We start from the raw sequence: 16,878 nt of genomic DNA, 5'->3' as shown, positions 1-16,878 counted from the left end.
GCTGGGGACCACGTGGTCTCCAGAGGCTGCGTAGCTGTCTTTCCCAGATGCCAGCTCTCTTCAAGCCCGCTGACTTACTGTCATCCAGGCCCCAGGACCGCTGTGGCTTTAGCTCACATCCATGCAGGGGCCACTGAGGGTTGGACCCTCCCTGGTTGGGTTCCCCCTTTCTATCTAATCCCTGGAGCATTCCTAGCCTCTGCCTCTTAGGAGAGGAGCCTCTCACTGAGGTAGGGGGTTTGCGCAGTGGCAGGGCTGACCTTGGCTCTCCGCTCTCCAGGTCTGCTCCAGTTTAACTTCCTGACTTACCCTTAGTACAGCTGAAGAGATAGTGTGGTCACAAGTTTTATTCCTTAAAATCAGAGACAGGAAACAGAACTATTGAGAGTTGGCTAGGACACCCATGGCTTCTGGAGTTCCCTGGCCGGGTTATCTCAGACACCACCCCACTGCTGCCAGGAATGCAGGGTGTTTGAAGAGAGCTGTGTGGAGGGCAGAGCCTGAGCTCTCTCCAAGGCACCAAACAATAGGGTGGACAAGAGAGTAAGGCAATTGCCCTGGAAGAGAAAAGTTCCAAGATCTACTGGCAGCAAGTACTACTGGAGCCCAGAGCCAGGACAGGTGACCTGAGCAGCCCTGTGTCCTGCTAATCTTCAAGCCTCACCCCACCCCCACTTTTTATCTTTTTTTTTTTTTGGACCAGGGATCTAACTCACCACAGGCAGGTGCTTATACACCTGCGCTAAATCCTTGCCCCCCTCTTTATCTTCTCTCTGAGGTTGCTGTGCTCCTTTACCTTCCCTTTTCTATGTCCTTTGCCTGTCCGAAGGCAGAACAGGGTCCAAGAACGTGAGCAGCTCACCAGCCTCATCCTTCTCCCTCTCGGTGAGTGCAAGCACTGCACCTTGGCTTTGCTTGCACCCAGCCCCTGGCCTGGCTCTGGAAGCCCCTGGTAGTGCAGCCTGTGGGCCACTCTCACCGCTGGGTCTCGGCAGGCGAGACTGACTGACCCCACGCTATTTTGTAGGGCCAGCTCACAGCCCACTGCAAGGCCCTGAAGAGAAGTCTCCCTTTCCTTCCTAGAACTCTCTGCTAAAGGGAACCAGGCAGCTGGTTTCTAGAGCCTCCTTCCCTACAGGTCCCAAAGGATGAACCCAGAGAAACGTTCCTCTGAAATGGGGAAAACCTTCCAGAAACTAGTTGGGTGCTTATTAATTGTCTTGCCTTTGGTCGGTTTGGCACTGGGTCGGATACACTAACCCAGGGGGATAAGAATTATCACTACCAAATAAAGTGACCAACGCTAAGAAAATGTCCGCAACCCGAGGTAGCGCGCTGTGGATGGCCCAGTCCCGATCCACGCTGAGGTCTCCCTGCCCAGGCCGCCAGCCTGGCCTTTCCCTCTCCTGCCTCCGTCTGGTCTCCCTCCTACCTTCTGTGCCTTACATTACTTTACAGCCCAAACCTGCTGCCCACAGTCACTTCTGCAAGCGCGAGAGGGCTCCCCCCCCTTACCCCAGCCCTAAGAAAGGATGAGAAAGAGTGCAAAACACAAGCAGGACTTGTAGCACAGAGTGAAAGGGCAAACCAGGGAGCCGCTCTCTGAGCCTCACTACAGACGGTGCTGGCACAGCGCCCTCCTCCACTGAGGGAAGGGTATGCCACCGGCAGTGTGGGCAGAGAGTTCGTGAGCAGAGACAGGTAAGTGGGGTCTCGCAGGTTAGGTAGGTGGGTCTCCAGCAGGGACTGGTGGGAGAAGTCCAGTGTGACAGGAGAAGGCCCCGTGGCCTTGGGCTGGTCAGTGTGGTCATAGGACAAGGCGTAGGGGAAGAGATGCGAGTCTTAGACTAGTGCCCTGGCTGATTCAAGAGCCCTAACAAAGTGGAACGGCTAGGCAGCCGGAATGTCCCTGAACCAAAGATGACCGGAGATGCCTTCTGTGTGTTCAGGGAACATTTTCTCTGCTTGGATCCTCCCTCGACCTCCATTGCCCTCCCTTCCTTCCTGCCACCAGCCCAGAGACCTGCTCTTTCCCTTTTCACCCTCGTCCCGTGTCACTCTCCCCCTGGGGCCTGGAGGGCACCACATTTTCCTCATTGGCTCAGTGCTTCTAGGTTGCATCCGTTGGCCTCCCCAGTCCTCGGGAGGTTTCTACTGCTTGCTGTGAGTCTACCTTCCTTCGGAGAGGGTCACACAGTCCCCTTTGGACTTCTGGCCTGCACTTGAACTCTTGTAGCTAAGGTGCCTTGCTTTTCTGGTTCCTGACGTCACATCCGGGAGCGGTCTCCCGGTGGATTCCTCCTCCCAGCACCAGTAATTACTAGGCAGCACAGCCTGGGCTCCTTTGGATTCTGGGGACAGACAAGCTGGACAATGCTGTCTCCCAGGGCCCAGGAGAAGCCTGGATTGGTTCAAGCAGGGTTTAGGATGGAAGCGAAGGCTGTCATCTGGGGTGAGGTAAAGTGAGGATCAAATAGCATAATGTCAGTGAGGGGGGCAACAATAGAAAATCCTAGAAGACCAGCAAAGTAGCAGTGAGTTTCTGCAGGCTGCGATGGTTTAATTGTTCCTCCCAATGATAATTCTGTTACCAACATGGAGGCTGACGCTCCAAATCTAGGCAACATCCACAGCTAGTACAGGGCAGAATCAAGACCCCAGTCTGCATCTGGCTGGCCAGCTCTCCATCCTGTCACAGGCCGGGATCCCCGGCTCTCACCCCAGAGCCCTGCCTTCTCACCCTGCACTCTGCTGAGCGGGTCTGGGGAATGCACGGTACATCCCATGCTGTATCTGCCCTCTGGCAAGGTGACAGCAGCTCCCTGACACCCTCACACTGAGTCCACACTCCTGAGTCAGTGTGGGCACCAGGGCCCCCACTGAAAACCCACCCACTCTAAACAGGACTGGCCGTACCCACAAACGGCTGCTTCTCTACCCCGTATCCAGCTGTTGGCCCTCCTCACTTCCAGCCATCCTGGACTTTCCTCTTCCTCTGCCCCACCCATGTTACGCTCTTCAACATTCACGTCTTCCTGGAGGCTCTTTCTGATAAAGCCCACTTGGTTTGGAAAGTGCTGCAGGAGAGAGAAAGTTACAGATGCCTTCTCCACTGTCCACGTGTGGCTACTTAAATTTATTGATTTTAAAAATTTGATTCCCCAGGTTCACTCACCACATTTGAGTGCTCAGTGCCACAAGTATACAGTGGGATATACGAGGTCACACGGATTAAAGTCCTTTTGGAGATCACTGGTCCAGAATGACCCCAAGCACGAGCACTTTCAGCTTACAGGAAAGCAATGAGCAGGCTTGTGGGAGGGAAAGGGGCACTCAGGCTGGGACATTTGGAGTTTAAGGATTCCGTAACACCTCTAAGGAGAGAGATCCAGTAAGAAATTGGCACACTCAGTTTGTGGTACCCCGTTCTCAGGCTCCCCAAACAGGACTGCAAAGTCCGCCAGAGACTCTCTTCTCAAGAATTTCAAGGGCCTCACTAACATACAATTGCGCACCTGTAGCAGCCAGTGGTGTTGAGATGGGACTCAAGGCAGATGCAGTGTGTGTCTGGCTAGGGTGAGTCGAGAGATGGGGTGCTCACAGGCAATGAGGGCACCTCCTTGCCAGGGCTGGCTTGATACCATCACTTCTGCTACTACTTGGAGAAAGTGGCTAAGGGAAGCAGGACCTGAGGACCCCAGCCTAGACTCAGAACTGTCATTCCCCGGGACAGTCCTGTCCCTATCTACACGGGACAACGGATGCCCAAAAATCAACTACCTTTTCTAAAGCCTTTCTTCAAAATCCTTCCCCCAACTTTTTCCAACAAGATAAACCAAACATTACCCTTCCTGGTTGCTCTGTCCTTGCCATTTCCACTCATCCGCTGGCCGTGACTATCTAACCCCAATCCTGTCCTCTGACTTCTCTAGAATCCTAGGCTTGGGGCAGGAGCCAGACTCAGGCTGCAGGAAGATGCAAACAGCCTCGTGTATCCCTCGCCTGTCTTCCTTCCGCTCTGCTTTTTCTGGACAGTCAGCATCGCAGAGGTGTTTTTAACTATGAGGTTTGCTTAAGGTTTAGTCTTGGGAAGAGCCGAGAGATTGGGGCAGGTGAAGTAGGAGAACTGAGATGTCTGCTAAGTGTCCCCTAGTCCTCAGGAGTCCCTGCTCAACCACCAAGGCTTCCCTACCCTGGGGGGGGGGGGTGGGGGTGGGCAAGCAACAACTCCAAGGTTCCTCCGGGGAAGGCCACAGTGGGAAGCCTACAGTGCTGCCTGCTGGAGGCTCTCAGCCCTGCTGTTCTTTACAATCACCTGGGAATTGCGCATCTTGTTCAGCCCAGGATTCTAACCAGGATTTTCTGGTTTAACTGGTTGAAGGGAGGGCCAGGTTTGGGTATATTTTAAAAGCCCCTCAAAACTGGGTGTGGTGTATAAGCCAGTAATCCTAGCATTCCAAAACGCTGAGGCAGAGCTGAAAATTTTAGTTTGACCTGGGCAATTTAGGGATTTAGCAAGACTCTGAAGGGCTAAGAACATAGCTCAGTGCAAAATCCCTGGGTTCAGTTCCCAGTACGAAAAAGTAAAGTAAAAAAAGTAAAATAAAAGCCCCTCACCAGGACAGTCTCATGTGCAGGCTCCACTCACAACTGCTCCCAGAAGACACAGCCCAGCCCAGGGCAGCTTCCAGGTCCAGCTTCTCTGAGCAGCTTTAGGCTCCAGCGAGGTGTGAGGTGTTCAGCGCCCAACACGCTGGGGCCACAGAGCACAGCACTGCTCACAGGGACTCACGTGCTGCACAAGGAGCTGTCTTTCTCTCCCGCTTCTTCCAATACCAGAACGCTGACCACATGGCCATGCAAAGGGGTGCCTGTCAGGGCTTGAGAATGGTTGGGAGCTGAGGCACGAAGTCCCCTTCCCTGAGAGTTATAAAACATGCTTGAGCTGGCGGGCCTCTCCTGCAGTGCGGTGTGGGAGGAAGAGGAGCAGCTAAGACCCTGGCCCTGCCTGCCCCGTGCCTTCTCAAGGGCTGCTGGACCGGGGCCCTCACCACACGCAGAGTCGGCACGGGCTGCACCAGCCTTGCTGTGACTGCCTCCAGCCAGCTCACAAGTGGCCAGGCTGTGCTTGTGGGCGAGCCAGCTCTGTTTGGATGCCAAGGAGAAGTGAGTGCCCAGCCAGCTCCATACCAAAGCCAGACAACCCATGCCCACCAACTCAACACCTCAGCTGCACCTGCCTCCTCCTGACACAAACTCACACATGTGTTACACACACATGCGTGTATTACACACATGCACAGGTCCCCTCAGCCTTCCTCCTATGTAGGCTCACAAAGTATGTAATGCACATACATGCAATGTGCCAGATCTCTCTCTGTCTCTGTCTCTCTTTTGTTTTTTAATTTTTTTTATTTTAAAGAGATTAACACAAACAAGAACATAACAAAGCAGATCAGAACAGAACAATGTAAGCAACACAGTATTTCACCACAAGACTACCTGTATCTGTCTCTCTGTCTCTCTCTGTCTTACACACACACACACACACACACACACACACACACACACACACACTCTACTGGTCCCTATATATACCCAGACCCACAGTTAATCTATTTCTAATGCAAAGGTTCAGATCCACAGGTTTATTGACTCCAGGATTTGAAACTGGACACATTTCTGGGCACAAAGAAATTAGGGGGTGTGGGGCCAGGAACCAGGAAGCTGGCGTCCACACAGGACCATTCATCTACAGTTAGGAGCGTCCATTCTTCACCCCCGAGAGACCACATGGGAGCCAAAGCAGAGCCACTGGGAAGATGTGGTCACTGTGGTGATGGGCTGGCTAAGGCTTTAGGCAGGAAGCAGGAAGTTGCACTGTACTCTGAGCTCTAGCCCCCTGGGCAAAGTGTTTGAGTCCATCTGTCCTGCCTTAGTCTGAGAGGAGGGCCAGCAACAAAGATGCGAGCTAGCAAGAGCTCATTTCCCATCCTTAAACCTACCTTTGTCTTCAGAGAGGCTTCCTAGGATGCAAAGACCCCCATGTATTCAGAGGGCAGGAATCTTGTAACTGGAAAGAGAGCTCAGCTAGGTGACTTGAGTCCATGTAAAGTAGGGAGAAGCCAGGGGTCTGTTGGAGGTGACTTGGAGGAGGGCTGGAAGCAGCCAGGGCCCATCTCTAAGCTACAGCCTCAGTGGTACATCTCCCCTTCCCTCTATCACCTGAGACGCAGGTTCCTATTTCCTCTCAAGGTCAAAAGAGCAGGAGAGACAGAGTCCTCTCCGAAACCAAGTTTCAACGCCACCAACCCCTCCTCTTCCAAGCAAGGTGGAGCCTAAACTTCTGTCTGGGCTCCTGGCTCAACACTACCCAGAATGGCCAGTGAGGGCTCCTTGCCCTCTAGGAAGGCCACGATGCTCTGCTTTCGGGTCCGGAGGGCCAGCTGCAGTGGTGTGCAGCCCACTTCATCCTGGATGTCCAGCTGGGCACCAGCCCTGACCAGCACTTTGAGGATGGCCGTGTCCCCCTTGAGAGCAGCCAGATGGGCAGGTGTCCAGCCCACCTTGTTACAGATGTGCACATCTGCGCCATGGTCCAAAAGGTTGATGACACTCAAGAAGGTGCCCCTCTGGACCGCCAGGTGGAGGGGTGTCCAGCCCGACTGCTCAACAACATTGGGGCGAGCCCCACACCGCAGCAGTGCCAACAACACAGTCTCAGCCCCATGGTGGGCAGCCAGGTGTAGAGGGGTCCACTGCATACTTCCAAGGGCACCCACATCTGCATGGCTCTCAGCCAGCAGGTGTATGATCTCCAAGTGGCCCTTGTAGGTTGCTAGGTGCAGGGACGTCCAGCCCTGCTGAGTGGGCAGCTCCAGGCTGGCCCCATATCTGAGCAGCATCTTGCAGATGAGATACTTGCCCCGGGCAGTGGCAGTGTGCAGTGGGCTATAACCACTCTGGTCCAGGGTATCTGGGGACGCTCCGCTCTTCAGCAGGTACTGGATGGCCCGCACTTTGCCTCGCTCCACTGCCAGGTGCAGTGGTGTCCTCAGGTTTTTCTGCTGAGCATCCAGCTCAGCTCCTTGGCTGGTCAGCAGCTTGACCAGGCTGACGTGGCCAAAATAGGCAGCCACATGGAGCGGGGTCTTACCCTCAGCTTCACGCAGGTTAGGATCAGCGTGACGGGACACCAGAAGCCGTGCCACATTCTCAAAGTTGTTCTGTGCAGCCAAGTGAAGGGGGGTCCAGCCTTCATGCTCCTGGGCATTCACAAGGGCCCCGTGGTCCAGGAGCAGGCGGGCAGTGCGGTCATCCCCATTCTGAGCTGCAAAGTGCAGTGGGGCCCAGTCGTCCTCGTCCACCAGGTTGGCATCAGCACCGTGGGTCAGGAGCAGAGCGCAGATCTCAGCCTGCTGGTCCTGGGCAGCGATGAGCAGAGGTGTGTAGCCGGAGGCTGTCTGGCAGTCCACATCAAACTCGTGGGCCAGCAGCAGCCTCACTTGCTCCACACTGCCCTGAGCCACCAGGAAGTGCAGGGGTGTGACTTTGTTCTGGTAAATGCGCAGCTCTTCGTCGCTGGGGACCAAGCTCTCACTGTCAGAGAGCTGCAAAGCCCGCTTCAGACAGTCTCCCGAATCTGCTGGGAAGAAGAAGGCATAGGAGAAAGAGACTTACGAGCTGTCCAGAGGTCATCGTGGCCACCTCCTGGCCTCGGCCAGGGGCAGAGACTAGAGGGGTGGGAGCAAGGCCTTGCCTGGTATTGGGGGTCTCCTCAATCATTACCATCATTGCAGGGGTTCTGGCATCACTGTCCCTGAGCCTGGGGGTCTTCCTGCACAGATGTGGTGGAAACAACTGGGCTCGTGAGGCCCAGGTCCACGGCTTTACTCCCCCTGTAGCAGCCTTGACCTCAAACAGTTCTCTGCCTCTTTAAGCCTCCACTTGGGGCTGGGTAAAGGGGAGACCAATGCTGTGCATCTCATCACACTAGTGTGAAGACTAAGCTGGTAGCTAAGAACTTCCAGGAGAGGGCCAGAGAGCAGTAAATCCACGCAAACCTGAAGCACATTTGCGGCTGGAACTCTATGATCTAAACTCCCCCTGGGTCTTCAGGCCTTGTTTCCCTCTACTCTGCCCAGTGGTGTATCAGAATTAAAAATTAGGAGGGTGATCGTGTCCCAGGCCCAACTCCCACAGCTTCTGATTTGATTTGTCTCGGGTGGGTCCCAGGCACCCATCCATTTTTGTTTGTTTTGTTCTGTTTTTAATTTCCCAAGTAATTCAAATGTGCTGCTGTGTTAAGAACCAGAGTTCCACCTCCTGGGTCAGAATGGAGGAGCCAGGTCTTGCATAGAATCAAGCCCCTCAGTGCATGTGTGTTTCTGGACCACTTTTCTGGGTGCTAGGAAAGGGCCCCAGAGCCTTGGACATGAGACAGGCCTGGAGAGGAGGAGGGAGCATGGGGAAAGGTATGGTTGGATCTTTCCTGTGAGAGCTCTGGTCCCATAGCAGCACTCTGGGCTTACCGCTGTCTGTGAGCTCCTGGTTGGCTTCCTCGCTGACCTGGGAAGGCAAAATCAGTAGAAACAGGTACATTAGCAAGGCAGAGTTCCCTGTCACCCCTTGGGACACACGTCCCTCCCCAACCTGGAGGCTCTCCTATACCATTGCTCTCCCAGCTGTGCTCAGAGGGAAGCACGAGCAGAGGAGACGTGCCAGTCCAAGGTGGTCCAAGGCCTGGGCTTCTCTTGGGGCCGTGTGGCTGCAGGGTGGATCTGTGGGTTCATTTAGGAGCCCCTCCTAACCTCTGACTGGTTCCCATGCCAGAGCAGGGACAGGAGGGGAGAAGGACAATGCTGACACCCACAGTGTGACAGCTTAGGAGAGCCGAGGCCTCCCTCACACAGCGTGAGCTGAGGCTGCACCCACCTGCTGGGCCCGGTGGCGTAGAGATGGTTTACAGGACACCTTCCTGGCCAGGGCCTCCACCTCAGGGTCTGCCACAGGACTCTGGAGCAAGGACAGCAGCATGTCTGTCTCGACTGTGATGTCTGCTCCACAGGAGACAGAGAGAAAGGATTTTAGATTTCAGATGCCCTAACACTCGCTTTGCCTCCCCAAAACCTATTTCCAGACTCGTACATGGTCACAGAAGCACAGAAGGAGCCAGAAGGACACTGAGTCCCAGTTCTGCCTTAGTCAGAACACATTTGGCAAGTCACTGACACTCTGAGGATCAGAGTCCTTTCCATAGGACAAAGGGGAAGGGCCAGGTGAGCTCTAAGATGCTCACACCTGTGTGTACTTTTTGAGTGACTAAAGGACAAGATACCCTGACTGTCCCTCCACCTCTCATAGGCACCACCCAAACACACACAGATCAGGACCCTGACCTCAGCTCCCCTAATTCCAATGCCATTCTCCCAGCTCCAGGAGGCAGATTCTGCTGCAAAAATCTCTTCAAGCCCCTGTGCTTCAGTTGGGTCTGCATAGCTCTAAGGAGTGGGCTTGGAGCCCAACTGTCCCCCTTCCTGGCCCCATCCACTCCCTGGCCAGCAAAGCCTGGAAGGACACCTAGAAAGCACGGCCTCTTCTTGGGGTCCTGGTCCCAGCAGCGCTTCATCAGGGCCACCATCTGCTGGGCCTCGCCTGGCCACTCATCGGAGACAGGCTGCAGGGAGGGCCGCAGGCCTGCTGCTACTCGGATGATGATGGTCATCATGTTGAGTCCTGGGAGAGAAGGCTCAGGTTGAGCCAGTGCTGGGAGGCAGAGGCCCAGCGGCTGGGTAGGACTGTGAGGGCTGAGAGTCCAAACAGGTGTACACACAGTAGGGGGCGCTCTAAATTATTGGTGAGTAAACAGCTAGTTTCTGTGCCCACTTGAGCCTCTGCTTTGAGCAGGTGAGTTTCTGATCCAGCTCCAGCCCCATCTGAGCCCAAGAGTGAACATGACCGCACATCGCAGGCTTTTGCTGTTCAAAGTCAGCAGGCAGACAACAGGCCTGGTTAAAGGTTGGCTGCCAGTGGTTCAGTTTCCTGCCAATCTCTTTACTTGCCATTAGCTGGCAGGCTGGTGAGATACAGGGAAGAACATTTGGGGGACAGGGTGTTACAGCCACACGCAATGTCTAGGCTGGCTTTTGCTGTCCCCTTTACTCTTATATGAGCTCTAGAAACAAGGGGTGTGAAGAAACAGGGTGAGGGGCAAATCCCTGAAGCCTACAATTCCCAACACTGTGCCCTCAGGAACCTCCGCCTCCCACAGTGCCTTCCAGGACCCCATCAGAGAGTGTTGCCCCTACCCCAGGCTCGGCTCCCGCCATTTGCTACCTGAGTACGGTTTCTTCTGAGTGAGGAGCTCCCAGATGACAATCCCAAAGCTGCAGAGGCGGAACACAATCCTCAGAGACTGTCAGAATTCTCCCATGATTCCCCTAGCCAGGGGACCCCCTTTAGGCCCCTCAAGCCCAGCAAACCCTCTCCAGCCAGAGTTCCCCCCATCTCTCCCTTTTCTCTGTGAGCAAGGAGGGGCCAGACCTCATCCCTGTGCTGCTCTGTGACTGGCCTCAGGACCGGGCAGGGTGATGACGACACTCTGCCTCCTGGGTAGGTGACAGACGGCCCAGCTGCCCTCTCACCTGTACACATCGTAGCTGGGCCTTGGGGTCTTGTTACTCTCCAGGAACACCTCAGGGGGGATGTAGCTGAGGGTACCCCGCAGAGCCGACCTCTCAATGTACTGCATCCGGGTTGATTGCTCCATCCACTTGGACAGGCCAAAGTCTGAAATCTGGTAGAAAGTCAGGTGCCAGGAGTGGCTTGCAACAGTCTTGCCTCCAGAAACCAGGTGTTTTCTCTCATCCCTCCAGTTTATCATAGAGTTTTCCCATTCCACTGTCTCCCACTTGAACCACTAACTACCTGCTTGGTCTTGGGCAAGTTATTTACCTTCAGAACCTCAGTTCCCTCATCTATAAAAATGAAATAAAATGGGTACGTTCCTCAGGGGTATGTGGGCATTAAATTAGGCAGCATACAGACAGCACGTAGAGTATAGCACATGACATACAGTTGGCAGGAGCTGCCATTACCCAGAGGGACTATGGGTACAGCTGCCATGTTCCATGAGCTCCTATCATCTCCCTGTGCAGGCCCTGAAACACTTGTGTCATGAACGTTTATCCCCACTTTGCTCATTCAACAATTTGCTGTTCATTGACAACCATAAAGATAGAGTCCCATATCCTGGCTGGGGTATTCAGATAGGGGTTACTCATGTTAATGAAAGAGTTTCACAAATGATCATGCACTCGCACCTGGGGTTAGCAGTATAAAGAAGCAGAGATGCAGTAAGGGTTCAGAACAGCGCCCTGCTGGGGCGGACAGGGGAGAACTTCCCTGAAGAGTGGTATTTCAGCTCGGAGCTGAAAGGTGATCAGGCGTCTGCTAGATAAGAAAAGAGGAGTAGGGGAACAGAACGCGCAAACATTCCAGAGGAGAAGAGAGCCCGCTGTATTTTAGGAACTAGAAAAAAGTGGTTATTACGACCTTTCTTAGGGATTATCCGTGTATATACAACCCCACTGCAAGCAGGAAGTGAGGGGATGTGAAACATTCTACTCATTTTAGAAACAAGAAACTGAGGCCTAGAGAGTATTACTGCTGGTAACTCAGCCTGGGTCATGCCCACATTTTGCTCTGAATCCATCCTTCTCTGCCTTAGGTAAAGCCCTGTCCTTCAGTATTTGTCCAAGAAGAGAATTGCTTAAAACTCCAGAGAGGCTAGCTGCAGATAATCTTGCTCACTTGGATTAGAGTCCAGTCTAGCTTTCAAGGGGACAAGGAGATCGAGGGGGCCCTCACCTTGACATGCATATTGTTGTCCAGCAAGATGTTGCCTGGCTTGAGGTCCAGGTGGAGCAGAGGAGGCTTAATGCTGTGGAGGAAATTCATGGCCAAGCTGGTCTCATGGATGATGCGGAACTTCAGGTTCCAGCTGAGGCTGTGGCTGGGTAACATCTTCTCCAGGGAGCCCCCGGTCATGAACTCCATGACAATGCCCAGGGGTTCTTTGCACACCCCGTAGATAGACACGATGTGCTGAAACTTGATCTTTTCCATTTTGGCTGCTTCTTCAATGAGGCTATTCACATCCGAGCTAAGAAGAGTGGGGAGCAACACATGGAAGAGGGTAACCCGTAAATTACTAGAGCAACCAATAGCATGCCAGAGTAAGCATGATGCCACACTGAGGGGTCCAAGAGAAACATCAGGACCGTGCAAGGTAGTGGAGGAGGAACAAGAAGGGAAGCTTCACAGGCAGAGCAAAGCTCAGATGCCCACCAGCGACAAGACGGGACATAAGGCTCAGCAGCCAGTGCACTCTGCAGAGCTGGTTACCAGAAGCATGCAGCACAGCCTGCCACTTGTTCTAGCTGCTGGTTAGTACGTTTATCCCCTCCAGAAGATTTCCAGCCCCTACAGGGCTGATATGCCTTGTGCTATCGTTTTGAAATATCTATTGCCATTTTGATTATGAAAGCAATGCATATATGCTGCAGAAAACCTAGGGAACTCGGAGAGCTGTAAAAAGAAAATTAAAGCACCAGTAATCTAACTGCAGAGCTGGCAATGGTAACATCGCGGTATATTGCTTTATGACACATTTTCAAGGTATCTCTGTCCCCTCTCCCTCCCTTTCAGTCCTTTCTGTCCCCCTCTCTTTTGATCACAAGCTCGCGGACCTGTGCATTTTCCCATTGTCATTCTCCTGGTGCACCGTCTTTAATGACTGCACAGCATCCTGTTTGGTGGGTGAACTGTAATCATCCCTCTTTGTACTCCCCACGGCACACTGCCGGGCACCACACAATGCATCTTTGTCGAAGTGAACAGAAGTCAAGACTCAGCAGAAAGCCTGCTAAACAAGCATTTGCAAAGTCTCTCGCTCATTTTACCGCATGTGCCCACCGAACAGTAAATGCCCAAATCGTTACAGACTGGAATTGTGGGGAGCAGGCTGAAGGAGAAGTAGCACTTGTTAAAGAACCACATCAGCAAACGTGTGACGCCCTGCAGCGGGGCCCACAGAGCATCCCGGGAAGCACGCTGGAGAGCTGCCCTCCACGGAAAGCCTCCTACCCTCCGGCACTTGGACAGCTCGGCTCCCTTGATTTCTCCTGTTCTTGCTCTTGGTTCTCTGCCATCCCAGAGAGCTCCCCTCCGGCTCTGATTCTGGACTCACAGAAACTAGAAAAACATCTGGCATGCCACAGAAAAAGCGTGGGCTCTGAGGCTCGTCATCCTGCCTTCAAATCCCAGGTTCACCACTTATTCTTTGCATGAGCTGGGCAAGTGAACCCTCCCAACTTCTGAGCTGTCGAATGGGAATAGCAGGAACTGTCTTGCACAGCTCCCATCCTGAACCAGGCTCCTTGAGAGGGCTGCGGCTGTCTGTGTGTCCTCAGCCCCGCTGCCCTCTTCTGCTGGGTTTCTGGTGTCCATGCTTCCCCCAACACCTGTTCCTAGGGTCTCTGACCAGTTTCAGGCCGTCGGCTGAGAGTTTGGATCTCTCGCCCTTCTTTTCTGAGCTCTCCTAGCTGAGCCATCGCCAGCATTCTCCTGCGCTTCTCCCCGTGGCTCTGGTTACTTCCTCTTTGATTCCTTTGTAGGGTCAGAAAACTTGGCCATTGGGCTGGCTAGGTCTTAGGTGCTCTCCTCTCCTCTTTCCTGCTCTGTACTTTCTCTACTCAGTCTTGACACCTCTAATTGGATGCTCAGATCTCAATGGGTGCACAGCTAACCCTTGCATCCTCCGTAACACCCGCCCTTCTCTCAGCCTTCTTTATCCCCTCCAGCCTTAGACAAACGCTTAGGTGTCCCACAGTCCCACAGTCAGACCCTGGACCAGTTCTGCTACCCCTACCTTTAAAACACAGCATTAAAAATGACCAACTTTCACCACTCCTGCCTGTCCGAGTCTTGGCCAGCTCTTCTTTCAGTGTATGTTTCTAGTACATAGTAATGACCCTCATCGTGGGGAGTTAAATCACACGCACATTGCATCTTGGCCATTTTTACCCCCTCGCCCACCCTCTTCCTATCTCCACAGAGGTTACCTCTTTGCTTCTTCTTTTATTTTACTCTGTAAATTATTTATATTTTAGGCTTCTCATGTTAGAGAAACTATGCCATATTTAACCTGCTGTGTCTGATTTATTTCACTTTGCATTATGGTCTCGGGCCCAAACATTTTCTTACTCAAATTCCTCTCTATGGTGAAGTAGGACCCTGTGTGTCTCCACACACCTCATTTTCTCCATCCATTTTTCTGCTGACCAGCATACAGGCCGCTTCCAGGGTTTAGTTGCTATAAACGTGGGTCTGCATGTATCACTGTACTGCGATGTCTCTAATCCTTTTGCAAAGATATCAGAAAGAGGTACCGTTGGATCGAATGGAATTGTACTTTTAGGTGTTTCAGGAATCTCTATACTGGTTTCTCCGGCAGTTGGACGAGTCTCCATTCCCCCCAACGTTACAAGGGTTCTTTCCCCACAACCTCACCAGCAGCTGCTGCGTGTTGAGTCCTTGGTGACAGCTGTTGTTACTGGGGTAAGGCGGAATCTTGGGGTTGCTGTGATTTTCATTTCTCTGTTGGCATCTTGGCCCCAGTCTTAATTGGCCTCTCTGTTCTCCCTCTTACAATCTAACATCAACCCTGCAGGCAGGTGACATTTTGAAAGGTGAATAGTAGCCTGTTACTGCCTTTCTTAGGAGCTTCCAATAAGGTATCTTGTCCACAATAAAAGTTCTTATGATGGCTGAGGAAGCCATCCATTTATCCAATCCCCCAAGTGCAGCCATCTGACTTTGTCCCTCTCTCCCAATCTGCAGCTGTGACATGAGCCTCTTGCTATCTGGTCCTGATCTCCAGCCTCTTTCCACCCCAGGATGTTTGCATTGGTTGCTTCCTCTATTTAGAACACCCTACCCATGGCTTGCTCCTTCATTTGCTTCGAAGATCTACTCAAATGGTGCCTAATTAGTAATATTCCCAAACAAGTCTATATAAAACAGCAACCCTACCCCAATTCCTTCATGTACACGTGACCCACAGATGAATGTTTTTAGACTAAATCTGTTCTTGAGGGATTAGAGTAGTTGACTCTCCTTAGGTATTTTAATCAAGAAATGTCAAGTAGTCATAAGGACTATAGACAATGTTTTTATTTATCATAATGTAGCTACAGTGCACACAGTGAGAACCAGGAACTGCAAAAGTACACAGAATATAGAACTCTGGACTTGACTTTCCAGTGAGACCTATGTGAGAGCTCGCAGATGGCCTGAACCTGCTCCCAGGCCAGCAGGATGGGCAGTCTCCCCTGTCCAAGGCATCCCAGCCTGCAAGCAGGACAGGGTCCAGCCCAGACAGCCCTGCAAGACAGGTGGCTCTCTGCAGGTGACACTCTTTTTATGTTATGACATGAGAGTTTGGGGTTAGAGGAAGGGCAGCAGGGAGTGGCCAAGAGCAGTCATCACCCGTAAGAGGAAGGAAGAAGGACAAGCTTGAGAGGACTTGCAGACAGCAGCCTCTTTGACCTCCGTGGTCCCACAAACAGGCACTGTATGCCTGGTGTGTTTCTGGTACAGAGGAAGACAGCGGTGCCCAGGAAACCCAGGCTGTGGGGTAGAATTTATAAACACTCAGCCTGCACTCACGCAGAACTCTTCGGGTCAAATCTTGCCAACCTCAGTTTTTCCCCTGGGAGGAGGACGGGCCACAGATACCTGGTATCATCCTGCTGTGGGGAGGGGGAGCACTTGATGGCATACTGAGTCCTCCAGCGCCTGTGCCTCGCCTGGAACACTCGACTGAAGCCACCACTGGCTATTTGCCGCCAATCGTCCTCGAAGTCCTCCTGGGTGAAGATGGTGAGGCTGCCCAGCCGCTGCTCCATGGACCCAGCAGCCATGGGGCCAGGGTCTGCGCTGGCACCTCGGCTGGCCGGGCACTCCTGCGTGTCTGCCAGCCAGCAGCCTGGCTTCCTGCTCCTCAGGTCCCAGGAGGTGAGCCAGGTCCCTCCCTCTTTCAACCCAGGAGGAACTGATCCTGCCTGTAAAGGCAGGGCAAACCTCCAGCAAGGCTGGCAGGCGGGGCTGGAAGAGAAGTGTGTCCCCTAGAAGTGCCCTGTCCTTCCTCCTCTAGGTTTTTGATTTTCCCCCAGCTCCCTTCCCGAGTGGGGACAGTGCTGGACCACAGGGGCAGCCCACACTTGGAAACAGAAGTGCAGCTTAAGAAGCTGACTCCTTTTTATTTAGACCCAGTGCCCTGTGAAAGTTGATTTCTTATCTTCCTGCAGCACTATGTATTTACAGGAGGTTCTGGGGTTTCTTGTGGAGTGCCCCCAGCGAGTATAGGGTTCAGGAGATTACACTGAAGATGGTCTGGTCAGATTGTCCAGTGCTTTCTTTTGTTTTTACTTTTGTTTGTTAGCCAGTCTCATGTGTTAAAGGTGACCAAGGAGGGGGTCAGCGGGAACAGAGAGCTTGACAATTGGACTCCTGTCTGCAGGGATGTCCCCTTCTTGGCCAAGTTGTCAGCCCAGCCATTGAGGAATCAGCACCTGTGTGCCCATGAGGGCAGTGGAACCCATGGCCCTGTTCCCAGGAATGATCTGTGGCCAGAGAGGAGGTTCATGGAACAACTGGAGCGTCACCAGGGTAACATCTCTGAGAAGTGGGGGTGATCCCACCTGGGAGGACCCCAGAGTAGGGTTGGGATGCTCAGAAATCTGGCCCAAGAGCTCAGAGCAAAGACTTGAGGCAGAGGGATAAAAAATGCTGCAGTAGAGTCAAATTTGTCTCCTG

At 53.0% G+C, this 16,878-nt stretch overlaps 1 protein-coding gene across 1 annotated transcript; it reads right to left on the bottom strand.

Annotated features, from left to right (window-relative positions):
- Positions 1-5,633: 5,633 nt before the first annotated feature.
- Positions 5,634-16,051, bottom strand: Ankk1 (ankyrin repeat and kinase domain containing 1). Its single transcript, XM_013155380.2, has 8 exons — positions 15,799-16,051; positions 11,869-12,163; positions 10,644-10,795; positions 10,336-10,385; positions 9,580-9,735; positions 8,935-9,056; positions 8,532-8,568; positions 5,634-7,642 (listed from the first exon to the last, which is right to left on the bottom strand). The coding sequence occupies exons 1-8, from the start codon at positions 15,981-15,983 to the stop codon at positions 6,339-6,341; spliced, it is 2,301 nt and encodes a 766-aa protein (XP_013010834.1). The 5' UTR covers positions 15,984-16,051; the 3' UTR covers positions 5,634-6,338.
- Positions 16,052-16,878: the final 827 nt, after the last annotated feature.

The sequence above is a fragment of the Cavia porcellus genome, unplaced genomic scaffold (assembly GCF_034190915.1).
Source record: "Cavia porcellus strain 051 isolate PalLab524CR breed Dunkin Hartley unplaced genomic scaffold, mCavPor4.1 scaffold_9, whole genome shotgun sequence".
Taxonomy (NCBI): domain Eukaryota; kingdom Metazoa; phylum Chordata; class Mammalia; order Rodentia; family Caviidae; genus Cavia; species Cavia porcellus.
This window is presented reverse-complemented; position numbering and strand designations above follow the sequence as displayed.